The sequence below is a fragment of the Wasmannia auropunctata genome, unplaced genomic scaffold, assembly GCF_000956235.1.
Source record: "Wasmannia auropunctata unplaced genomic scaffold, wasmannia.A_1.0 LD336090.1, whole genome shotgun sequence".
Lineage (NCBI taxonomy): Eukaryota > Metazoa > Arthropoda > Insecta > Hymenoptera > Formicidae > Wasmannia > Wasmannia auropunctata.
The window spans coordinates 2,063,102-2,089,867 of NW_012026800.1; the positions used below are offsets into that span (position 1 = coordinate 2,063,102).

Sequence of the window (26,766 nt, forward strand, 5' to 3'; positions counted from 1 at the left end):
TTCGTAAAACGGACTTTTATTAAATAAATATCGTCGTCGTAGTTGATCAGATCGAGAATTGTACAATTATCATACAATTTCGGCGGTACGCTCGCCCCCCGAAGACATAAGAACGAAACTAATATACATAGAAAGGATTCGCTACGAAAACGTGCAACGCACGTACACACGTGTGTCATGCAATGTCTACACGTGAACGGTCACACGCATACATCGCAGTGCTCCTCAGGACTGATCGTTCACGCGAGTGTCCGCAGGATTTTTAAGGAGCAGTCGTTGCAATTCGTTCGATTCGATATTAATCGTCGTAAAAATATTCCAGTGATATTGCACTATCGTCGCGTTAAGGTATCAATCAACGGCTGGATCGGTCGACTTTCATCTCCAAACGCTCTCGATCATCCTTCCCCCTTCTCGTTGTATCGCGTAAACAATTGGTCCTGTCGGACGGAACGATGGACGGACATTAAGAATTCGCGGTCGAGTAATTCGATGAGTGAAAGTCATCCAAGCCGTGTGTGTATGTGTGTGTAGAGCTATCTTTAAATACATAATTATGCATGATAAATGCAGTTTTTTCTTACGGATTTATCATTCATTCTCGCGATTTGACGAAATTAAAAAAAAAAATTTCTTTTAACTTTTCGCTCTTAGTACGACCGTCGCGTCGATTCGTTACGGAGGAGTGACGCGTCAGAAGGCGCGCACGACATTCTTCGATTCTATAACGTAAGACACAGCGTATCACAATGTTTCATTATCGAGAGGAATTCGGTATTCCCCCCGCGTCGCGGAAAGAAACGGAGCGAGGGTGCACTCGAGCGACTCCTGCTCGTTTCATTATTCGTCGAGCCGCTCGCGGGGGCCGTTTCGAAATAAGGAGTTTCCACTCGGAGATCGTTCTTACCGTGGCGAACGATTCGTTCCACGATGATGGGAATGACAGGACGCGTTTCAGCGCGCGGGAGGAAAAAAAAAACGGCTGCCGACCGTAATCAGTCTTGTCGGGACATTAAACCTTCGCGTTCTTTCGTTCACCTCTCGGTCGATCAATGTCTCCCCGCGTGAAGACCGTGACCGGTCAATCTCGTTTCGTTGGTGCCGCAGCCGATCATCTGGCGCATCCCTCATCTGGATCTTTCGAGAGCGGGGCGATGAAGAAAGAGCGGCGATGAAAGAGCGAAATTGCAGAGGAGCGCGAAAAATTTCCCTGAGCTAGAAACGTCAGTTGGACGTGTCGAAAATTTATCTGTCGGGGAGAGAAAAGACGTCGCTCGTAACGGGACTTTAATTTCTCGGGGGAGGGAACGTTAGCGACGACTCTCTTTTCTTTTTTTTTTTTTTCGACAAGATGGACTTGTCCGTCTCGCTGACTACATTAACGATCGGCGCCGCAACGCAATTTTATGCTATTAATACTTTTCGCATGAACAGTCTACTCAATCAGATGAGCGATAATGACAGTCCGTCCGGATCACATCGATCGTGCCGCGATCGATAAAAAGCGGTCGACGTAAAAACATCGAGACGAAGGTGAAAAAATATGATGGGGCGACAATATTGGACGCGTGTCGAGTCCGCGCGTGAACGCGTTTCGGGAAGAACGAGGAGGGGAGGGGGAGGGGGGTTCCGCGACTTTCCCCGGTTGAGGAATCGTAGAAAGTCGGACGTCCCTGTTTCTGCGAGCGACGCCACTTAAATTCGAATTACGGTTTCGACACGAGCGTCAGCAGCGATGTAACACCCGGGCTCCCCGCCGTGAGCCAACGTGGACGTTTCTCGCACGCGTCATACAATGCGAGATGTTTCGGCATTCGTACCGTGACAGATCCCGGAATTCGCACGAGTTCCAGAGATGCGTCCCGGTCTGGTTCGAGCTCCTAATTTTAATTATACAAAAGTCGCTAGTTTTGAGATTAGTTCGACAATCGCTCGTCCGTAAATCGCAACGCATGCGATGCGAGTGGCATCAATTATAATGACTTTAGCGGAGCGGAGAATGTCCGGAACGCTGCTCCACCACTGGTCCTTAAAGAGATAAATACACCTAAATTCACTTTATCCTCTTTTCGTCCTGTTAACGTTCCTTTTATGCGAAATGGCTGCGCAGGTATCAGCAGTCTAGGTCTACTGGTCAGTCGCGATCGCTCGGCTCAGTGCAGCGAAGCCATCGCGCTGCGTCACTTTCGTCAAAACAGGCCGAACATCTTCTTCGTCGAGCCAGTGCTCCTCTTCTTCCTTGCCGGCGCTGACACGTCCGAGTTCTCGCCGTTCCTCGTGGCGACGATCTGCGGGGCCGGCGTCAGTTTGCTCCGCACGTGCTCGTCCAGAAGCGCCTGCATGTCCATCTGCCATTGCTCGAGCTGCTGGCTGAGTTCGACTTTCTGCTTGATCGCCTCCTTCAGCTGACTGTCCGCCTGCAGGATGTCTATCCGCGTCCTGGCCAGCTCCACCTCCACCCTGTTCTGCCGGGCGACCGCTTGATCGCGCACCTTGTAAGCCTTCGCCACGATCTCGTCCTTCGTGAGCTCGGAGTGCTCCATGTCACCCCTCGCCCTGTCGCGCTCCTCCTTGACGCCGCGCAGCTCGGCCTCGCAGACGCTCAGCTTGCTCGTCAGGTCCAGAACGGTGTCGCCGCGTCGCTTCAGCTCCTCCTCCTGTATCCTGCACTGCTCCCGAGAATTATCCAGCTCTTCCCGTACCCTGTGAAGCTCCACCGCCAGTCCCAATTCGCCTGGTGCCCCTCTGCCCGACAGCGCGAGGTTGTACACCTCCTCGACCAACTCTATCAGCGCACCCGGACAATTCGTCTATGAAGAGAAAGTGATTAAAATTAACAATAGATCCTTTTTTGACTAGATATTTAAAATTAACGTTATATATTTGTAATAAACAATAAATGATGCTAGGAGAAGGCTGCTCACCGGCGAAGGGTGAGACTCCCGCTCGTTGGTGCCCACGTCCGCCTCGGAGTTGTTGAGATTGATCACCAGCATGGACTCGTCGCAGTCGCTCTGCAGACCCGAGTCGTCCTCGCCGCGTCTAAGGTGGGCGCACAGCTCCCTGAGTCGCTTCGTCGCCCTCGTGACTTCCGTCCTCAGACCCCCGTCCTCCTGTTCCCCGAGCGAGCTGCCGCTCTCCTCGCACTCCATCTCCGCTTGCAGGGACCGCGGTGGTTTCTGTATCGAGCCGGACCGGACTCTCCTTTCTGCCTCGATAGCCGCCAATGCTGACGCCAGTTCGTCCCTGAAGGTAATAGACACGTATATTGCGTGGTTGAAGAAATGTGACGTACAAAAAAAAAAAGCGAAACTGACCAAGAAACGCCTGTTGACGTTTGGTGACCGACGGAATATTTTAACATCTCAAATGTGAAGTAGGTACAAAATGGGTACCGCAGAAAATAATATCGAATACAAATACGAATGGTACTATCCGCTCGACATCCCGCGTTTACTCGATGAAGATGCGACCCCGTCACGTGGGGATGAATTTTGGGAAACGTCGCGGAATTCGGAAAGATCTAACTGGATCGTGCTCAATCGAGCGTTGCACCCGTGTGCCAACCGAACCCATAATGGCCACGTGTACAGATCCGCGGATTCTGGGCCTCACCTCTCCTGCTCAGCCACTCTCGCGCGGTGTTCCGCTTCGTGGCCGAGCCGCTCCAAGGCCGTGGCTCTCTCCTCGGCCTCCTCGAGGGCCGCGATCGCACTGGCCCTCTCCTCGCGCAGCTCCAAGGACCGCCTCTCTAACTCGGTCCTTTGTGCGGATACCAGTTGTACCTGAAACGACAAAGCGTGCGAGACTTATACGACATGCGTGATATACTGACAGCGATTTCTCGTATCGCGGTCATTTCTCCGTTCGATCTTGGCTCAAGTTTCAATTTTACTTCTCAAGTCTGCTTGAAGTTAGAAATACGAAACGTGCGGGTGACATAAAATTAATATATAAGCAAGTCGCGAATATACATCTCATATTTACATTGAATATTTCTATACGCCTCTAATTCAATTAAGCTACGCACGATTCGTGAGAGCCGACATCCGGTAATGCCATTGTAAGGCGAAATGAAAGGGCGACGGAACGAGGCGAGTTAGATCGACCGCCCGAGGGTCACGTTCATTTTTATCCGATGATAGAGCTTTCCCAGAGATTGTAACGCGCAAATTCACGTGCGAACGCAACGCGTAGCCGCGCGATTACCGCTTCCTTTTTATAATAAAAAAGGATGCTGCGAATTATTCAGCGAGGCCCCGCCTGAGAAAGCCGCGCGTTCGGCTTCCGATGGATAATGATTAATAATGACAGTTTCCGTTCTCTCCGCGCGCGCATGGCAATTAGACGAGAGGGAAATCCCGGCAAGAAATTCGTTAGCGAATATAGAGAGGGGAAAAGAGTCGAGTTTTTATATGCAAAAAAAGGAGTTAATTACGCACTGATGATGCATGATGAGGTATGATCAAGATATTATCATTTAAAAAAAATCACGTTTTATATTACCTCGTCCCTGAGGATCTCCAGACTGCTGACGTGATCCTGCAGGGTGGTGCTCCTGAGAGCGCATTTTTCCCTCAGCACCTTCACCTCGAGGAGCAACTGCTCCTCCTGCTTGGCACCCTCCCTCAGCTGATCGGCCAGCCTCGTGTTCTGCGCCGTCAGCTCCGCGACGAGGGTGGCCTGGTCGCGCTCCGCTCGCCTCGCCCTCTCGTTTTGCTCCTCCAACTGGCTCCTGAGGCTCTCCACGTCGGCCTGGAGCTCGGAGGCCCTCGCGTCGCTCTCATCCCTCGCTTCCTCGAGTCTCCTTCGCAGCAGATGCCTCTCCTGCTCCAAACTCTGCGCATAGGAAAGAATTGATTAGCGATCTGCACGACGAGTTCGTGTCTTGATTAATAATTAATTTCGTCGTGCCTGTGCCGAATCGAACGATGCTTATATAGCTTCCGCGATCTCCGCACCGAAAAGTCATCTTAGCATTTGAAAGGTTTCTGGCACAAGGAGTCCGCTGGCTGTGCCTTTCGCGAAACCGGTGTCTTACGTCGCGCACCGCGCACGAAACGCGTCATTCGTGAACCGGGAGAAAAAAAAGAAACCGGCGCGGCGTGAGTCAGTATACACATAAATTACGTTTCTCGACGTTCATATTTTATGCACTGCGAGATCAAGATGGTGTAATTAGATAAAAGTTTGAGAACTCGGTGAAAGGAGGCGCAAATTTATTAACATACAATTAGACGCACAATTTGACCGTTTAGCCGACTACCTCAGTTTTCTTTTCTTTAAAGACCAGGCGCGCTTTCCAAGATTAAAAAAAAGTAAAAGGTACATCGCGAAACAGTATTTATCTCAATTATCGAATTATCGCGGATTCTAGTGAAACTAAACGGAGAAGAAGATCCGACTTGTATGTAATTGAGAGAAAAACAAAGAGAGAGAGAGAGAGAGAGAGAGAGAGAGAGAGAGAGAGAGAAACGGAAAGAGAAGGAGAGAATACATACAAGAGAAAAAAGATTGAAATATTTGTACTTCGGCACGTAAGATCGTTTGGAAAAATCTCGGCCGACAAAGGTGCGAACACGATGCATTTGTGCATAACAAAAGGATACGCGATACGAGAACTGGTTTCGTTGCGGATACACACGGCGAGCGATGGCCACACACGTGAATCGCTTTGTTCCCACGTGGAGTTTCTCAACGCGATGCTCGATAACGCGCTCCGCGACCGGTAACAAGACGTAACAATCGAGAAAAAGAAAATACGGAATTCTAAATGAAACGTTAGTATTAATTAACTCCATTTACTGGGACTGTGAGGCAATCCTGTTAATTACGCATTACTAAAAAGCCGCGACGTTTGCGCAATCGCATTACAAAGTGTAACATAATTTTGCACTGAAAAAAGTAATTTGGTAAAAGTTTGATAAAAGTAAAAAGTAATTTTGCAATTGTAGCGAGAATTATTTAGAAAAATTAAAACGGATAAGTAAACACTGCGATACCACATATGTTTTGTAATCAATGTAGATAACAGAGGCAGAAATTATATTTGAACTATTTGTCAAATTTAACAAGAAAGTTTATGACGTTTAATCAGTCCAGACTCCAATTATATTTGGTTATTAGACCTATATTTTCTTGCATATATTCTCAGAATATTGCTGCTATAAATTCTACGTATGACAAACAATTTTTTAGCAGATACAAAAAACAGCCATATAATTTCAGTGTAATATTTAGAATTCTAGCTGGAACAGTGAAACATTTCCCTGAGTGTGCAAAAGTACGAGATAATATACTTTGTGCCTCTCGCTTTGCCAACGCGATTTTTCAAGTAAGTTTCGATACTTTTCTCCCAACATTTTTAATATTGCTGAACGTGGAAAGAATGATTTTGCTGGAAGATCTAAAAAATTTACTGAATACAGAAGATAATTCTTGTTGAATCGTCAAAATAATTTTGTTGAAAAGTCAAACTGATTGCTAGAATATCAAACTTTTTACAGCAACGCTTATCATTTTTGAGTTTCCAATAGAATTATTTTCAGATCCAAATTTTTGTTTACCTTCCAGCAAAATCGTTCTTTCCGTAAATGCATTCGTGGCACAATATAATCGCGGTATTAAATCATATATATCGTGTTACAATCAAGATTATTAAGATATCAAGATTTATTTTATCATGTATTTCCTGACTAAAACGATGATCGATAACGATAAGATAAGATTAAGTGGTTAACGCAGATGCAGTCTAACTTTGATAAAGTATCATTGTGACAATAAGCACGCACGCATCATGATTTAATTACTGTTTGGACTTAAACCAATATCAATCAAATATTTCCAATATCAAAATGAAGTTACACAGATCCATACTGACAGCACTAAAATTATACTCTCGTTTTGAATATATCAGCAGATAAAGCTTGAATGTGTGTATGTGTGTTCTATCATCTATCAAGAATCTGGCAGATCGTCGTCAGACTACTTTCCGATTATCATATGAAGTATGTAGAGTGTTCATATAGAAAACAGTTTGTTTTCGCGTACAAGAGGGCTTGTGTTGTCGGTGAAGTTTATCGAGTCGGAAGGCACGGCCTTGGTCTCCCATGGTTACTCATCGACCGATCGCCGGCATGCCCGCAGGTCTACAGTTCACCGATCCCCAAAGTCCCCGCACGGAAGGCCAACGAACAATAGACGTATTGCTCGACGGTTACGGAGGTCGGGACGAGAATTTTTCGCTGGGTATACAAAATACGAGTAAATTAGTTTTATCAGAGCGCTCCGCTAATCAACAATATTCGGCCAGATACTGATTAATCGCGAATCATTTAAATCGACTTATATTATTTAACCAAAGTACGCATCATGTTTAATGTTGAAACATTCATCTGCAATTCTCTGTTAATTGTTGTCTGCATAAAGATATCAATCGCTTGCGTCAGAAGCATGCAGATTTGCGTCATGCAGAATCGGTATTAACAAAGGTAGCTGGAGGAAGGTTTTAAAAATGTAATAAAATATTTATATTCGTTTCTTGTGTAAAACAAAGCCATTATAAAAATTGAGAAACTAGTTGTTTTTTTGCGAAATCAAGCAGTTGCAGATCCAACCGGGTGGCCTGTCAAGAGAGAACGCCGCATTGCTCCTGCGCATCTATAAGGCGATTGCATCTCGCGACTTGGCTCACGACATGAATCACGACATCCCGTTCGCCGAGCAACGACGACGTGTGCCGCCGCCGCTCCAGTTGCGAGTTTTTTTTTTTTACGGCGTTGATACGACGCCGTGTAACACAAATACGCCGCCAGCCAGAAATACCGGTGCTCGCGGAAACGCGCGCGTTGAAGTCTCTCGAGTTTGTGGATGAGTCACACTCGGGCCGGACGGTTTTTTGCGGCCCGAGACGGGCCTCGCGGACGTCGCTTCCTGCGCGGCCGAGCTGCTCATGGTGCATGCAAGCGTGGTACCGAACGGACGACTCCGAATACAAGCCGAGGGGCCGCGAATGCGAATCGTTTGGATATGTTTGAAAGCACTTTGGCATTTATTTTAGACCGCGTTACGAGTTTCATTACCGAGCACGTCAGATCGACACCCTCGCGATTTAGAGCGGCGCACAAGTTTCCAGATGTGGATTTTAATCGCGCGACGAGGGAGATTAAATATAGGCGGCTTACGCGCGACTCTACGACCTGCGGCCTTGTCTGCTCGAGCCTGAACGCTACGACCGTTATATTTGCTTAAACGCTATCGAATGTACACACTATCTATTTGCCCGCGACGGGCAATGAGTCACAGATCCGTGACGCTGACGGCGACACGGTGCGCCAATCGGCGCTGCGTCTGCAATTTGCAAAATGCCGTGTGCCGCACGCGAGCAAGGGATAATTGCATACGGTTGCGTCTTTTTAACCGGCGGTTTAATGCCGTTGCCAAGTTGGAGACGATCCCCCGGAGGAGTCGTGACTCACGACTCCTGTCCAATTCCCAATCCTCCGTTCTTGCGACACGTCGATAACGGATGGCATCGACGATATAGGAACGGCGCATCCCGCGAAATAAAAATTCAGCAGAGATTGCGACCATATATCACCGCGAGGAGGCCGCGACTGGCACGAATACGTAACTATCTTCGATTTAGTCGAGTCTGGTGGCCTCGTGCCTTTCGTGTCTACGCGTCATAAGCATACATGTATCAGTCCTATAATATATTAAAATATTTTCAACTGCATAAAGAGATATTTTAATTAACTTTTAAATATATTTAGCTAAATGGATATCGTTATTTATTGAGCGCTCTAGAAACTTAGTCCTCTCAAGCGCTAAGCAAAACAATACAATTAAATTGCACAATCAGTATAAAAAATATTTCGATACATAATAATAATTTCAAATAAAAAATAATAAAAATAAAAATAACAGAAATAATAACTAATAACAAATAATTAAAATAAAATAATAAGTGAAACAGCTGTAAAAAAATAAAAGCGACATTTAGAGCGAAATAGATAAGATATAAAAATAGTCATATATCAACGTTGGCTTCAATTATTCATAAATTATGTATAATATTTGTATAATTTGTGCATTTTTATGAAAGATAAATTTTAAAAATCTATAGTTTTTGCGTTTTAATTTATTTGCATTTATAAAAAATTCTTTTCCAAATTTCGCATTTTAAGCTGCGGTTATACGTGAAAATTAAGTGTTTCAGAGATGAAAGCTTTATATCATACATATCGTATAAGAAAGCTGTCTTACGAGAAAAATGTTTAACAAAGAAAATAATAAACGATTCTTGATTTGTCGGACAAAAAAATAGCGGATAAGACTGGAACCAGCAATGCAAGCGTTCTCCATCGAAACTCCGTTCGCGTTCTGAAACTTTCGTTCGCCGTCGCGAGCGAAACGGATATTTCGCTCTTATTGCAAAACACGCTGATCTCCGGCCCGCGTTCGATCTAATTACACGGTAAGACGGTAGTGAGACCACCAGTGGCTACAAAATGCCTAGCCAACGTGCGGGCCTAATGGACACCCCCCCGATCGTTTTCCGCGCCGCCAGACCGCTATTCCGTTCCGCAAAGAAAGGGAAAGACATGCCTTGAAACCGAGATGTCTTGAGAGAACGGCCGGCGTAAATGGAGCCAAAAAATTTCAAGCTCAGTGTCAGACGTCGATGAGATATTTTCCAAGTAAAATTGTACATTGGCTCGTTTTATTTTACAATAAAATTGAAACTAGAGACTATAAAGGCCAATAAAACGAGCAGACAAAGATGTTGTAATATGATTATATAATTTTATTCGATTACAGCGGAACGTTTCGACTTTTTCAAGTCTTCTTCAGCCGGTAATATAAATTTTTCAAAATATAATCAATTACAAAACCTCTTGTCAAAGAGACCGAAGAGAACCTCGTCGTGATGGAATCTGCACATCTCTAGATTGATTATCGATAATTGAATCAAACTACCGAGGATACTAGAAAAGAAACGTTACGTGTTCTCCGACTAAAGCGGCGTCAATAATAAGACTTAAGCAGGGATGGATTTACTATAGGGGCTTAATGGGCTATAGCCCAGGGCGGCAAAATATAGGGGCGGCAAAATATGGAGACATGACGCGCCCCGGCGCGTCGTGCCGATTCTGCCGCCTGTCGCGGCGCTTCGTGCCGCAGGACCGCGTTTCAGCGGCGGCGTACGGCTGAGGTTCAGATCGCGTTATGCATTTCTTATAAAAATTTTAATTTTCACTATCTGTACAAGAGGCGGCAGCTACTTTTCAGCCCCAAGCGGCAAAATACGTAAATCCGCGCCTGGACTTAAGACTTAAGATTCAAGAAAATTGATCAATCTTAGTCGATTATTCATCTCACGTGAGAAGAATAATCGATTGTGATTGGTCAATTTTCTTAAACCTTAAGTCTTAAGTCTTATTGTAGACGCATAAAACTTAATGTAGAGATATTTTCCATTAGCTTGAAATAGCTGCGACCGTTCCTCTATTCACTATTCATAACCTTATCATAATTCATTATAATTTCATGTATATACTATTCATCATTCTCTCGCAATTCCTATCTTAAATTCCAACGAACTCATTGATTCTCGCTAACCGATAGCGCATCCGTCCGAAGCGCGGCTTCAAACTTTTCGTACGGAAAAAAAATCGGCATCGCGAGACGGGATGGGTCGCGCGGCGTGGGAAGAAAGAAGTTTCGCGGATAATCGCGAATTAATCACAATGATATTCCACGGTGGCGTTGCAGCGGCCGTCGGTCAGGCGGACCGACGCGCAAGCATTATTGCGTCGCACCTCGTTCACTTTCCCTCGAAGAAAACGATAATGCCGAGCGCGCGCGCAATCGGCGTAGAAGGCGAAGGTAGGGAGGTCCGTAATCGCGAGGCAATGGCCTGTGACGAGTCCGCGGCGGCGGCGGCGGCGGCGGTGATCGCGAGCTAGCGCAACTGGGGTCCATCCGTTACGTGGTGGAACGAACGTATATCCAGCAAAAACCGCCGTCGCGGGCGGAACGGACGGAATAGATTGTCTCTCGTAAAGAAATCACTGAATCCGGGCGATATTTCGAAAAACAGAAGAGAAAGGAGATCGTGAATTCTTTTAAATGCACAGTCATGTAACAATACAGTAAGCATGTAAAATAATAAAGGAGCCTATTATTTCTTTTTAAATTCATTAAAATAATAAAGTTCTCAAACGAGTCTCTTCTTGATAAAAAATCTTGATAAAAAAAATTCACATTACTTTCTCAATTGTTTATTGAATCTTAACAATTAAATTCTAAAACAATACCATTGCTTTCTCAAATTTTTTAAATTCTAAAACAATACCATCACTTTCTCAAATTTTTTTACTGAATATTGATAATTAAATTCTAAAACAATACCGGCACAGACGGAATAAGCGGAGATAATCTCTTGTAAAGAAATCACTGAATCTGGGCGATATTTTGAAAACAAAAGAGAAAAGAGATCATAAATTTTTTATGCAAAATAATGTAAAAATATATATAGCAAACATATAAAATGATAAAATTCTTAAACGAATCACTTCTTGACAAAAAAAATTCGCACCATTACTTTCTCAATTTTTTACTGAATTTAATAATTAAATTCTAAAACAATACCGTTACGGGCGGAACGAACGGAATAAATTGTCTCGCATAAAGAAATCTATATAATATTTCGAAAAACAGAAGAGAAAGGAGATCATAAATATTTTAAATACATAATAATGTAACAATGTAGCAAACTTATGAAATGATAAAGTTCTTAAACGAATCAGTTCTTGAAAAAAATTCGCACCATTACTTTCTCATTTTCTTTATTGAATTTTGATAATGAAATTCTAAAACAGTACCGTTACGGGTGGAATGAACGGAATAGATTGTATCTCATAAAAAAATCTCAATAAGTAATATTTCGAAAAACAAAAGAGAAAGGAGATCATAAATATTTTAAATACATAACAATGTAATAACGTAGCAAACTTATGTGAAATAATACAGTTCTCAAATGAATCTTTTCTCGGTCAGAAAATTCGCACCACTATCTTCTCAATTTTTTACTCAATTTTGACAATTTAATTCTTCAAACAAATCTATCATATAATAGCAATCATGGATATCTATTATGGAATTAGAATCATTATTATAGATTATAAAATAGATATCTATTATAGAATTTCGCTTCGAATTTTCATTTCTTCGCACTTCTATTGTACCTCGCCAACTCGATCCGATTATTAAATCGTCGACCAGCGAAAGCGGATACACGTCAATTGGCGCAATCGCGTAAAACCGCGAATGAATCCGTATACGCGAGCGTAGAGCGAGCTAAGAAATCCGCGCGACAATCGCGCGCGCGGTTAAGAGGATGCTGAAAGGTCGGGAATTACCGACATTTGCATTCTAATGGATAACACCGAAACGATTGAACGGATTTAAAAACGCTTTTACAGGATTGAAATAGACATAAAATATTATCGCGCTAGGTATATATGAATAGTAAAAACGAAAAAATATTCAAAATTTACTTTTTTTGGGGTACATAACCTATCACCTGACGTAAACATTTTATTGATACAAAAGTTCTGCAGCTCATATGCACAAAAAATGTACCTAGCGCGCATCGGATTACTTGCACGAATAATACAAAACCTTTTGAGCTACGATTGGAAGCATAGAAAAAAAGTTGTTCATTAGAATGCAATTTGTGGTAATTCGTACTCTCGGCTAAAGTAAAGACAGCAAAAATTGCGTCTGGTAGTAAGTGTCGGATTTTCCAAGAGATGGCACTTCAATAAGTTAAATAAGGACATTCCACGTGTTTGAGTGAGACCAGAAGATATTATAAGAAGTTCATTTAAAAATACCACTGACACTGAAAAGTCTGCTTTATCGACCTTGTACAAATTTGGCCGACCTTTCAGCATCCTCTTAAACGGTTGCGTAATTTTTCATGCGGCGCGTTTATCGGCCGTGACGTTGCGAAGAAGCGAAGTTAATTGGATCGGTGCACCTCGCTAATCGATTCCATTATCGCGCGCGCGGGAGAAAATTCCCCCTCGGCTCCTCGCAGCCGAGGAAGCGGCTATTACGAGGTTACGCTGTCGAATTTATTATTCATTTTTATTTCGATCCGCCGACGGATGGAAGAGCCGTCGGCGGCCGCTAATTATTCGCGAGGCACGTAGCGGCGGACGACGCGCGACGGTGGGCGCACGCGAGTGCTATTACCCGCCTAATGATCTAATTGAGCGTCCTACTTCATTGTGACCGAAGCTCGCGAGACGCGCACGCAGCGACTTCGAAAATATGGCATGTTGTTATCGAAATATGTCATTCTTGAAACGTCGAAGGGCATTAAAAAAATTGGCGATACGTCATTTCTTATTTTAATATTCTATGAAAAAAGAAAATTGATTCTTCGTCACTGACTTTGAAAATATTTAATTTAATAATGCGTTGTAAACTAATTTCACTTCCACGCACCTTTCACGAATTCTATTTAGTCTTGTCCGCTGTTTTCCCGTCTGATAAATCAAGAATCGTTTATTATTTTCTTTGTTCAGCATTTTTCTTGCAAGATAGCTTTCTTACACGAATATATATGCAACGTATAGCTTTCTTACATGATATATATATGCGACATTAATACGCTTCCTCGAAACAAAATAATGTCAATTTTCGTAATGGTCGTTTATTCACAATTAAATACCCCCTGCCACGCGTGCGTGAGATTTGCGCAAACGTAGTAGCAATTCCGGTCCGCTAGCCGCTTCAATTGAAAACGGCTCGACCAGAAACCTTCTGCGATATATAATATTGTATATCTAATGTTTGACGAACCGTGATAAAAGTCTCCCAGGTGCGGCGTTACGTAATTTTACTAACAAGTGGCGAAAATGCTGATCGGGTGGCAGGAGTGTCTTACGACACTCTCGTTAATAATAATAAAGGCACGCCACATATATTCGGGCCATAGAAAGGTTTTAAAAAGAGAGGCGAGAGAGCCGGGCCGCGCGGCGTCGACCGGGCGGAAATGCACGGCGCAATCATCATCGCAGCGAGTCGTGTAGCCGGTTTTTTTCCCCTAGATCGCTGTTCCGCGCCGTGCCGTATGCACGAGCGCGTAATTAAGACGCCGGTGTTTGATGATACGCGCTAATTACGATAGAGTCACGGCTGTCAGGCGCGGGAGCGTTTGAGAATACTTTGTAAAACCAACGATGTGATAAAGAAGAGCACTCGCGGGATATCGCGAGGATTCCGAGCGATTATTTAGCTCAATCTCGCCCATCGGCAATTTACGATAATCACGTAATTGACGAGACATACGTTGCACGTTTCTCCGCGATGTCGAGAGTCCAGGCAACGAATTTTGGGTTAACAATTTCCGTTTCTAGATCACGGCATAGCTGCGGTATATAGATTATACGAGAGAATGCAGTTAGATACAGTTACAGCGTTAATAAACGGTAAAGCAATCGACTGTAAAAGCTTCGCATGAAGTCGGTAACGTCCGTTTGGAGTATCTCCGATTGTAATTACAACAATACTGTAATCGCTGTTATTAACAAGCGCGCGCACGTATAATACGTAATTCAGCATCTGTTAATTAAAGGCGCCGTTGGAACATTTCTATCGGACCGTACGGCGAAATAAGATAATAAAAGAAATAATTAGTCTACCGCGCAGATTTTTTAACGATTTTTTATTCCACAATTAGGTAGTATCGTAGAACGCACTAAAACGCCGACGCAGCCAATTAGCGCCAGCGCGATGAATAATCCCGGCGTTACGTTGACTATGTACGCCAAAAGTATTAAACGTATTAAGACATTAATATGTATAGTTCGTTACAGCTGTACTGTTAAGTAATTATGTAAAAAAATGCGACAGATCGTTAGCGGATGTCTGATCAAAGATATTACGCGAGTGGGTTACGCGGGATATGTACACCGACGTTAATTAATTGAAATGATATCAGCCCCGGACGCGGCATTAAACGTGGTCATTATTAACGAGTTTACAAAAGACGCGCGAGTGACTCACCGCGACAGTTAAATCGCCGTGTTGGCCAACGAAATTCTCGCGCGGTTTGCGCTTTCGTAAGGCGCCCTCAAGGCCGCGGCCATTCTCTCTCCGTGCCGTGTCGGAATATTTTGTATATCCAACGAGATAAGTCTTATCTTATCTCGGGTCGATCTGAGCGAATCGGCGACATCTGTTCGACGTGAGTGAGGAAAATTTCGATGATCGCGCAACGAACAACGAAGGACGCTCTCGCGCGCGTCACGATCGCGTAAGAAACGTTCGGCGGCGAAAAAAAAATCAGGTGTCGTCGGATGAGGAAACCGAACCTTTACTTTCTTCCGCGAACGTTTCCAGGTCGCCCGTCCCGCTTTCTGTCGCTCCGATCATTTCAATCGGCCGGCAGAACGGATGACGGCGACGACGCGATTTCGCAGTATAAAGTAGGAAATTCCTGGCCCAGAACAACCTGGTTTAGATAAACGGGTCAACGCAAGCTGATCGTTTTACGTCGTCGACGAAAACGCGCGCCGATTCCGCGCGAGCGAGTTTTTCATCCGTCGCGATGGACGACTCATCCTCGAGGCGCGCCGCGCCGGCATCGAATATCGTCGCTCGACGAAAAATAACAGACGCACGTCGAAATATTGGAATTATTTTGATCGCCGCGCAAAACACAACGCTCGCGTTACCCCGATGAGAGGCGTGCGAGCAGAAACTCGGCCGCCATAGTATTTATAATTAAACGACGATTCACGTTAATGAGACATTCAGACGCAATAACAGAACATTACAGGCGATACGCGCTCCGACAGGTGTAATTTGCCGCGAGCCGCGGCATTGTCGGTATGCGCGCATATGCATTTTTCTCATCGCGCGACTTACTTTCCGCGCGCGCGGAATAACATTACTCAAGCGCGGGAGACAGCGGAGAAAAAATCGGGTCACTCGAGCGGCGGAAAATCGAAGGAGGCGAACGCGAATGAACGAAAGACTGACAATGAGACCGGGGGCTTCTCCTCCGCTATTATCGCAGTCAAAAAACCATATACTTAAATATAAGCGGTAAACCGCGTGTCGCGCGGAAAATGGGGATCTATCGTATGTCAAACCGCAACGCGACAACACTCGTGCGGCTGGCGCGGCGTGCAAAACCGGAGACGCCAACTTTCTCCGGGAAAGGAAGAGAGGAAGCTATATTTTTCGGAATACCGGCGGTACAACGCAAGGCCTCGGCCTCACCGAGCAGCGCGTAATTAAGCCGTATAAATGATATCCCTGTTAAGATAAGAACCCGCATTCAAAGCAGGGAGCGGAGAAATAAGATACGACATCCAAGAGATAGAGATACTGTTCTCCAATTACGCGAGGTATGTTTAATGCAACTCCCTTCTAATGTATTCCTTATTAAGTAACCCTCTCCCCGCCCTCCTCACCCCCCTTCCAAGTAAATCGCATCGAAACGACCCATCGGGGCAACCGCTACGTCTCTCGACTCTCAGCGCGGTTACCTCTGTAATTGAAACTCACCGGGGAGACACGGTGAGACCGGCGCTGTAACCGCGGCGTTGTAACCGGCTATTGTGGATGCAGCGCGTGCACGCGCGGGCGGGAACTCCGTTATTCTCTCCGTATTCGCGGAGACACGTCGCGAGAGAGAGACGCAATTAGGCGAACACAATGAGAGTATCGCTCGCAGCTCCCAGCTGTAACGGCGCGGATTTCTAATCGGCAGATCTCATTCCAGCCGTCCGTTTCTCGCGGCGACAAAACGGGGCTTGTACGGCGTCGCGACGCCCATTACTTTCCGCCCAGCGGCGCGTCTCGCGATCGCTCACGACATCCCGCATCCCGCCCTTTTCGTGTCTCCCGACAGGCCGGCCAGACACGGGAAGGAGATAGTATAACGATCGCGTGGACTCAGAGGGGGGGATCGGTGTTTAATGGTACGGAAAGCAAAGTTCGCCTACATCCTCTCCGCGGTGAGTTTACGGACCTGGTCGCGGCCAGGAAAAACGGGCCCGCGATGGGGGCGAACGAGGAGATAACAATCGCTCTAATCGTCGTCGCTTAACGGTACCCGGGTGTTAACCTTCTGATTACCGGGTCGGGTGATTGTACACCCGCGGCTGGGTGTCTATTTCCTGAAGCGATAGCCATTTGCATTGGAGCCGCGGCTCTGTTCGAGTTGTTTTAAACGAGTTAATCTCACCTCGTCTCGTTTTAAAAACGCGGAGGGGAAGCAGGAAACCGTGGATTATCGGCCGCGCGCGGCTGAACGGCGGAAAGCCGTATCTCGGGGATTTTCAACTTTCTACGATTCAGGGAACAATCACGCAGCAATTACCGGTGTTTAAGATAATTTCTTTGACCGCGTGACCGAAGCGGGAGGTAGAGACATTAAACGAACGAGTACTCATTAGAAACGCGCGCCGACACATTAGAAATGATCGCGACATCCCGAGATGCGGCGACCGGTCTTGCGGTCGGATGCGACCGACAATCGGGTGAAACTCCGGGAAAAATCAATCGCCTTGCGGCGATTGGATTGCAGGAACTTTTCATTAGCTCTTAAACACGTCGCTCTGTGAAGCTTCTTCTCGAGTTGCACTTTTCCCCGGCATTAAATTTTGTTCTCACAGCCAGAATATAAATTTTATTATTGTAAAATGTTATTCATATCTATTCGAAAATTAGGATGAGAAAGAGGCGGCCGCTCGTTTTGTTAATATTAACGAAGAGCGCGACGCAATTTATTCCGCCTTTCTAAACCTACTTTAAAGAAAAAAAGGAGACGCAAAGTAAGATAAGTATAACAATTCTCCTCCATTGTGTCGGCGCAAATAAAACGTGGAAAAAGCGGTCTCGCCGCACCGCGCGCCCGCGCGTGCAACCGTACGAAACAATCGCAACACAGCTGACTCCGTAAAACGCGACCATTGTACGGTCACGCGGCTAAACAAGAGCGCGCAGGGGGAGAGAGTAAAGAGGGTAGAACGTTTCTCGAGGGGTTTCGGCCTAACGGTCTACTTTTTTCGAGGCCTTCCGGTCCGCTTCGTGCCGGTCCCGCTGCTCCGTCGTGCCTCCTCCGAGAAATGCGCTAACTTCTTCCCTCCTTCGCTCGCGCTTTTAGCAATTAGCCCTGCGTGGCTACGGACTATTATTGCGTACCGATACGGACCGCAGTTCGTACAGCTCGGCTTCACGGCCTGGAACCCGAAGCCTGAAGAACGAACTGGGTCAGGGTGCCTCGGGAACAAAACTTGAACGATAACGGTTTCCGATGCGAACCGAGCAATCTAACGCCGCGGAACATCCGTACGCGAAAAATAAAGCTTTAAGTGCCGCAGCTAAAACTATATTTACTACTGCCGTAACTATAAATTTGTAAACTACAACAAAATGGTTTGCTTTTAATACACTATAAATACATTTCTTCTGTTTTTGCGCATTAAACTCATACGAGATAAATAACAGCTTTTTAATGTTACACTAAAATAAGAAATTAAATAAATATAAGAAGCTGTACAAGAAGCTGATATCACAAAAAAAATAAGAAACTGAATAAGAAGCTATACAACAAGCTGATATCACAAAAAAATAAGAAACTGAAAAAGAAGCTGTACAAGAAGCCGATATCGCAAGAAAACGCGACCGAAATTAAATTGCAAATCCCATGCATTGCTAATATACGATCGCCCGTATTTGACTTTCGTTGCGCCTCAAGGGAGGGAAGGGGGAGGGGGGGAGGAGAAAGAGCGAGAGGGACAGAAGAATATCGTTTCCTGACACAAAGAGAAATTCTCGAACTTCGTGACCGAACGAATTTCCTTTTCGTAGGCACTCATGCGAGGCACGAAAGGCCCCGACGGAAGTATAACAACTGTACAGATAACGACTCGAGAGCGCGCGCTGGCCCGTCCGTGAGAGGGGGATTATAAAAAAAAGGCGACTTTTCCTCGCCGGGAAAAAAGTCACGAAGGGAAAAGTTACGCTTCCCTCCGCTAGCGACTACCTCTGCGATTCTCTCGCCCACCAGGCCCACAGGCGGCCGATCGCGATGCTCGCGTGCGCGTCTCCTCTCTTCGCTCTGAGCGCAAGAAACGTCGTTTTAGCTCGTTATGGCATACCCGGGAAAGCTCCAGGAGCTGCATATATGCGAAGGCAGGAGTAGGCCCGCGCGAACGTGACTTCATTTACATCACATTCCGTTTCTCTCTCCGCTCGAAACCACCGGCCGGAACCATTGTGTGTGCTCTTTCGTTGCGTAACGAATCCCGCCACCGTTCATTGGAAACAATGGATTTACACGGAATTACCTCGTTTATGTCTATAACGTCCCTGCGTGATTTCATTTCGCTGTTCTCGCCATTCAGAATTAGACGCAAATCACGTCGTTGTGCGCATTTTTTGATACGAGACTTCTACCATACCGCACGAATCTCGAAAACGAAAGAAAAGTCCAGACGGAAAATCTTTTATCGCTCATTAAGAAATAGAAAACAATCAAAACGGTGCACTCGAGACGAAAATTCCGTTAGACGACATGATTCGCACGAACTGATGCCAGTCTAAAGTAGGTATCTCATCGATGCGACTACTAAATCCTGCGTTTCTCCCGCCCTCGAATTGAAGCGCGAGAAGACGCCAATGTCGACCGTGATAGACTAATTAAGCAGTTAATTAGCACGCCTGCATCTTGGAAGGTTAATGGGTGATCTCGATTTTTACCGCCGGGCGAGCCGCAGATTTCCCAGGTCGCTGTCGCGGCGATGCGCGCGAGAAGCGTGCGATTAAACCACGGGCGGCTTTCTCAAAGCGCGAAGAAGCCTCTTCTCCGCCGCGCGAGTGCACGCGTTGCATATGCGAGAGACCCGCTTTTTTATCGCCAGCGCGAATCAGCTGAGCCGCGAGCAGTCCGCTTTCGGACGACCAATTATACAACCGCGCGCGCATCAACGTGCCGACTCGCCAGCTCACGCGTGGCGCGGCTCTCATTACGACTTCGCGACCCATTTCTCTCCTCGCCTCGCAAAAGCTGCGCGATGCACGCCGCGCGTAGAGATGAAAGTGTTAACTTTGGACGAAAGCAATTTTTGTCCGCGGCCATTTCGGCCGACGGGTCGCCGGACTCCGAGAGCGGGACTCTCGGAGGTTTTTCTCGGTGATGGATGACGCCCGCGCACAATCTACGGTCCGTCCGCGCGTTAATTAACGCGATCGTAAATCAGGTGGTAGGAAAGCGGCGTGCGGTACGCGCGCGCTGCTCTCTAAGTTTCCCTCCGAATAAGTGCGATTTCAAGCAAATTTAACAAAACGAATTGATTTTTCCCCTCAGTTTTAAACATTTAGTGAGGAATTATTAAATATTTTTGCTTAAGGCAGATTCTTATTAAATAAATCTAATTATATATATATTATATTTATGTTAATAATTATTATATCATTTTTTTTTTAGAGGAAAGAGTGTCGCTAATTAAATCAGCCTCACACAGCCTCGCTTTATCAGCAAGGAAACGATCGAAGTTGCGATGCGAACATCCCGCTGGCAATTCTACGCGAAAATTCGCGCATGATCGACGTTTTGCGTGCGAGTTATTAATTATGCACGCTCATAATTTACCGTTCGGCGTAACTGATAGCGAGTCGAAATGGCTGAGTCGAGCCGATCGGTCGAGGAAACGATATACATACGTACGTCTCGTCGACGATTCGCGACGCTTTCAACCGACTCGAGTTGTATAAGGGACCGCGATTATTCCATATAGCGAGCGTGGCGAGCTTAATTAAAGACGAAACCGGAAGCATTAGGTGGTCCCCGCCTACGGGCGCTCGTGGTCGTGGTGGAACGTACTATCGCCTTCACGCTAAATATTTTACGCACGCAGCGTGCGTTTCAAACGGTGCGATCGCGAATAAACACGCTCGTACATAGACGAGGCGTCATAGATAACGGCGTGACGTCAAGCAGGTGCACCGGGAACATTAAATTTGCGCGCGGTGACGCAATTATAAGTCTTACTCATCGATTAAATATTCACAGACATCGCCGGAGAGCAAACAGAAAGAGAAAAAAAAAAGATGTAAATGCCACTTGAAAAGCGAGAGATTGTAATGATAACGTCGCACGTCGATAAATTGCACGTACGACGCTCGCAATTTTAAATAAGTGGTTTTTAATTGTCTAACTTATATTAAATGTGGAATGTTTGAATATAAAATATCGGAGACGCAAGTGACGAGAAATAAGAGAATTTTTTAATAAATTTTTTTGCTTCATGTACAACTGCGCGAATGGTCCGTCCGAAAGAAGACTGTCCCCGCCGGAAAGAGAGTAATTATATCCGGAAATAAAAAGGGAGACACGTATTGTCATTTTGAAGAAGGTAGCTATCTTCTTGACTACATTCTCGTGAGAACACCATTGTGAGCATCACGACTTTTTTTATACATTCCTTTTTTCCGCTTTAATATTTAATCACTTTTTAATATTTAATCTTTAAATATGGATCAAAGATTTACGTCTTCGCTGATTGCTGCTTCTTATGTCTTATTATCGCACTATCTCTTAACGCATTGTATGTATACCTATCTGATGTTCTATTTTAATATTTTAACATTTAATTATCGGTATATAAAGATGAATGATCTCTGTTACTGCTTCTTATGTCTTTTATTAACGTATTATCTTTCGATGTATTTTATATTTCTAATGTGTTTTATTTTATATTTTCCTATATTTTTCAATATTGAATTAGTAATTATTAACTATTATTAATGTTTAATATTCAATGTTTAACCTCAGAGAGTGAATCAGAGCTCGTGCCTTCGCTCGTTGCGCGAGACATCGCGTCTCGATGCACCGCTGACTGTGCTTTCTGCAACGCGTAATTGTTCGGATTCGATTTAAAAGGGCACGGAGTGGGCCGCGGCGGGCCTTCTCTCCGCGCCCGGAGGTCAAAAATAAGGCGACAGGCAGAACGCGGAAAGATAGGGGAACGTGGGTAGGCAGACGCAGGCAGAGCGTAGTGCCGGGCATTGTCTCCGGGGCCGTTGGTTGTTGCTTAAGTGGCTTGTTTCCACGCTTTCGTGGCTCCCCGCGACATCGTCGTCGGTATATAGGAATCGCGTTGCCCGCGTACGAAACGCGACGGGTGCCGCGCGTCGCGAGACCCGACCGCTTATTATTATTATTATTATTATTACACGATTGCGTTAACTAATCCTGAATTAAATAACACCGGCGGCGTGGAGCGAGCGCGAAATCCACGGCAGGGACAAAGGAGGAAAGTTCAATTAGCTAAACATTACACAGCTGTCGAGACGTCGAGTTGCCGTAATCCACGCCAATTCTGTCGAAATCTATGAGAGAAGCGTGATGATGGTGAAAGAATAGAAACGCTCGAAGAGCGGTGAAGATAAATTGTCGTAAATTCGACGTTTTTTTTGTTTGTTTGTTTGTTTGAACGGACTCCCGGGAATTTTCAGCGAGGACACGCATCGCATGCTCTCGTTCGAGATCGCCGGTTTAACGTCCGGCGGGCGGGTTCTCGACCGCGCCTGCGAATCGTCGTCGCGAGGAAGGAAGAGGAGCGCACTTGAAATTCAAACGTGTGCGTTTCATGGCTCGATTTCGAACGAAAACTGCGAAGAAACGTACGTACGTTTCTATCGATAACTTTCGTCCGCTGTTTTTTTTCTTCTTCTTTCCTTTGCTCTTCACGGAGGAAAGCACAGCCCGAGAGAACGTACGCGATAATAATACTCGACGATAAATGAACAACCTGGTGTTTGAGGCGGACGCGAGTAACCCTAACCGTCTCGCTTGGCCGTCTCGACAGCTCACGAGTGCCGTCGTGTCCCTCGGAAAGGCATAAAGGAAAGAGGAAACGAAACATTTAAGATAATCATATGCAAACAGCCGTAAAATAAAGGCAATTATATAAAATGAGTGAAATTGTGTTTATTCTCCGGTAACGGGCGGTGGCACATTAAAAGAGGCAGAAAGAGTGCTATTATACAAGACACGATGAAAATGTCAGAGCGACTTTCTAGGAAATTAATTTAATTAATTAATTTAGAGTTTGGACCAGATTATTCACATCGATGCATGTCGCAAAAAAATATTACAAAAAAATATTTCTGTGTTTTAATATCGAATAATTAATTTTAATAATAATTGATTTATTAATAATTCCCGCAATTTTCTGTTATTAATTGATACGCGATCCGTTAGCTTAAGAAATTCGCTCGGTTTCGTCGCGATATTTTATGTCGAACGTACGAGGACGTGGCGCGCGCAGCATGCTGCATTTTCGATCTTTCCGGCATCGGAGTTCCGCGTTATTTATTGTCTTACGCAATCGCGCTGCATGCTCGCGTACATCACGGCAGCAAATTTCCCGCAGCCGGCCGGCGTAATGTTCGAAAGCGACCGTGCCCGCTTAAACACGAAGGTGAAAATTTCCAGCCAGTTAGAAATTTGTCTTTGATTTTGCTATACTGTTCTCGCCGTCCGCTTCTCACGGGCTTTCGGCTGTGTCATTGTTAAGAGGGTAAAACACCGAGAAAAACGCCGTCCGTCTGATTATTTGCGGATCTGCGTTTAACCTCAGCGACACGAGTGACTACCTAGCAATTCGCGATAATGCAGTCGCGGTGCAATTTCCATCGGCGCGTTCAATGACGCGTTAAATGACACGGTCCGTGCCTTTGATGCGATCGACCGACAGCGAGATGCATTTAGCTCTGTTAGAGCGACACGTGCGACAGTTGTTAAACGGTTTCCAGGAGAGACACATGTATTGATGCAACGGGATATATCTCTACTTTAAATAAAGATAGGAATATTTGAAGTTATTCGCAACGACGTCGCTTATCTTCGTACAATTAACAGTTTTATCGATCAGATAAGACGCGTCGTAGCGATAAACTCGTCGCTAATGCAAGCAACGCCGTGGCGTCCCTATAATAGTCGTCGCGGCAGGCAGACTCCCGAGGAGGCTGTTTACGCGGTCAATTAGTGAGTCACTTCGGGTTTCCTCGCGTCCGTTTCGTCATAAAACTGGCAGCAACGTAATAAGATATAAAATCGAAGGAAGGAGGATTAACGTTCGCGCGAAAGTGGAGCACGCCGAGCACTGCAGGTTGCAACGCGCGCGCCTAACTGCAGCGCGCCTAGGCTGTTGCGCACGTGTGCAACGTGCGGATTGCATTATGTACATGCGAAACCAGAGAGCCGACAGCTCTCTCGGCGTATTATAGTTTAAAAAAATATTATTCCCCACCTCGTGGCGTCCTCCTCGTATGTACCGCCTACGGCAATGTGTAATCTCGCAGGCGTGTCGAAAGTAAAATTCACCTCGTTAAAATCGGAAACTCCGCGCAATGCACTCCTTAATTAATTTTTATCTAATAAACGCCGAGCAAAAGATTACATAAGCGTTATCTCTTAACTGCTCGCGCGGACGATAAATTACTCCGGTATATATATAGCCATATATTTTGCACTTAGGAGAAAACGCTCGAATTATATTTTCATAAATCTCTCCTTTGCCTAGCAATTTGCGCGTCTCATATAAATGAGCAACTTTTACTTTAGCATTTTTTATTAATACTTTATTAATATTTCCATCGTTGTTATTAATATTTCCGTTTACATTATATTTAATTGAAGAAATAATATTTTTTTCTGCACTATTCCTTTAGATTTCAAAGTAAATTACTGTTCTTCCTCATCAGATCAATCACGAGACGAACGTGCCAGACGAACTGAACGTTTTATAAACACCACATGTACTCACCTCCAATTTCGCGGAGTATTCCTCGGCTAAGGTCTCGGCCTGCTTCGTCAGGTCCTGATTCCTCTCGAGCAGGGCCTTGCCGAGCTCGGCCGCCAGGACGAGGTCCCGCTCGCGTTGCTTCAGCAACTCGGCCGGATCCTGCACGACCTCGTCGTGATCCAGCGAGTGCCGCCTCGCCTGCAGATCCGATATCATGTCCTCGAGAGCGTACGGCTCCGTCTGACTGTCTTTCTTCGGCAGCATCGCGAGTTATTGGGCGTTCCTTCCACGGGCACACACGGCACACACGGGCGAAACGTCACTTGTGCACCGATTCGCGCGCGCGGGAGGGAACGGACGGGTCGCTCGCTCGCGGTTCTTTCCGATCGATATAATAGGCGACGAGGGAGGAGGAAACCGCGCGTCAGGTGAAACACTTCGGCAACAAAACACGTCAGATGTATTCGACACGGAGACGACTAGGGTGCGATAATGCACGGTGACGTCGGTCACGAACGACTTTCCCTCGCGGACGTCGCGCGGTCGTGCGTGGGCTGCAGCGTCAGATTATCGGGCGCCATTGATTAGCTGAAATCAATTAATTCCGGATTTTCACTCTTATTGCGCCTGACGCACACAAAGCGCCCGAGCAAAGGCGATACGATATTGGAGCTGCTCGGACACGCGCGCGGCGTATTATAAATTAAACGAGCCAAACTGGTCAGTCGTTTTACGAGTTGAGTCTAACTTTGCAAAACATGTTTTTACTTCAATATAGTATTTAAGTAAAGGATGAATAAAAAAGAAAGAAGAGATATTCAAGCCGGCAAGCTAAAATTATAATGATTGTAAATGAACCATTAATGAAATTAAATATGTATTCGAATGTATAATTGCAATATACATTTTTTAACATTGATAAATATCTCATACTTTTTGTACTCACATATATAATTTTCTGTTTTCAACGTATTAATAATGTAATTATCGTTTTCTCGTTCTTTATGGAATATCGATTTGATTGAGGTTGTACGAAGAAAATTGTTTCTATCAGGCAAGCACTGACAGATTATCGCGCGTTAATGATAAGAAAACACAGAAAGTAAAATACATACATCCACCGTCAATTCCAAACAATAAGATATCTTTTCGTTGCGTCCATACAAATATCTATAAATAGTTATTTATTCGACCGTAAATGAATCTTATCTAAACATTATTGCTCATAAATATTTCTTCGTCGACAGAAAATTTTCGACTTCCTATATTTTTTCATGTAATTATATTTCGAACAATATATTTCCTAGAATTCTACAGTGAGTCATCAGCTGTATTTATTTACCGGCTTTTGATTTCAGATAAAACAATCTAATTTTTTTTCAAGCCTTTATCATTGAGTAACATGAGGAAATATACGGTGAGCAAATATTTATGAGTGATTTGTATACTTTTCTTGTTTTCTAACAAGGCTTTTCTATTAAAGGCCTACGAGCGTTCAACGAAAGAGAAGGAAAAAGAAAGAATTTATCTGTATACATTGCACTGTCGGTCAAAAGTTTCCGGACACCAACATTAGCAATTCAATATCTGCTTTAAGTAAAATAGTTTGATGGTATCTTTGATCCGCGCGTCGACTTTGAGATCTGCATTTTCTTTGTTATTTTACGAACGGACAGCCTTTCTTTATAAAAAGCGTTAACAATAGCCTGCGTTTCACGATTTAGTCATGTTTCTTTCCCATATCTTGAAAAGTAATCGAAAGAGGCATTATGAGTAAACCAATTCCTATAAACTTGCAAAATATACTCTGCAATTTTTTAAAATACTTAGATAGCAAATAATTTAAATTATTACTTCTGGAAATATTTACATGTACTTTACGTCGTACAATTGAAAAACATTTGAATTGTGTCTACACAGG

At 44.9% G+C, this 26,766-nt stretch overlaps 2 protein-coding genes across 2 annotated transcripts; one reads left to right on the forward strand and one right to left on the reverse strand.

Annotated features, from left to right (window-relative positions):
* Positions 1-25,109, reverse strand: LOC105447878 (bicaudal D-related protein homolog). Its single transcript, XM_011686136.1, has 5 exons — positions 24,867-25,109; positions 4,507-4,839; positions 3,616-3,785; positions 2,925-3,246; positions 1-2,810 (listed from the first exon to the last, which is right to left on the reverse strand). Exons 1-5 carry the CDS (start codon positions 25,107-25,109, stop codon positions 2,190-2,192), a joined length of 1,689 nt encoding a protein of 562 aa, XP_011684438.1. The 3' UTR covers positions 1-2,189.
* Positions 6,769-8,737, forward strand: LOC105447877. The gene is made up of 2 exons (XM_011686135.1): positions 6,769-7,248; positions 7,429-8,737. Exons 1-2 carry the CDS (start codon positions 7,110-7,112, stop codon positions 7,509-7,511), a joined length of 222 nt encoding a protein of 73 aa, XP_011684437.1. The 5' UTR covers positions 6,769-7,109; the 3' UTR covers positions 7,512-8,737.
* Positions 25,110-26,766: the final 1,657 nt, after the last annotated feature.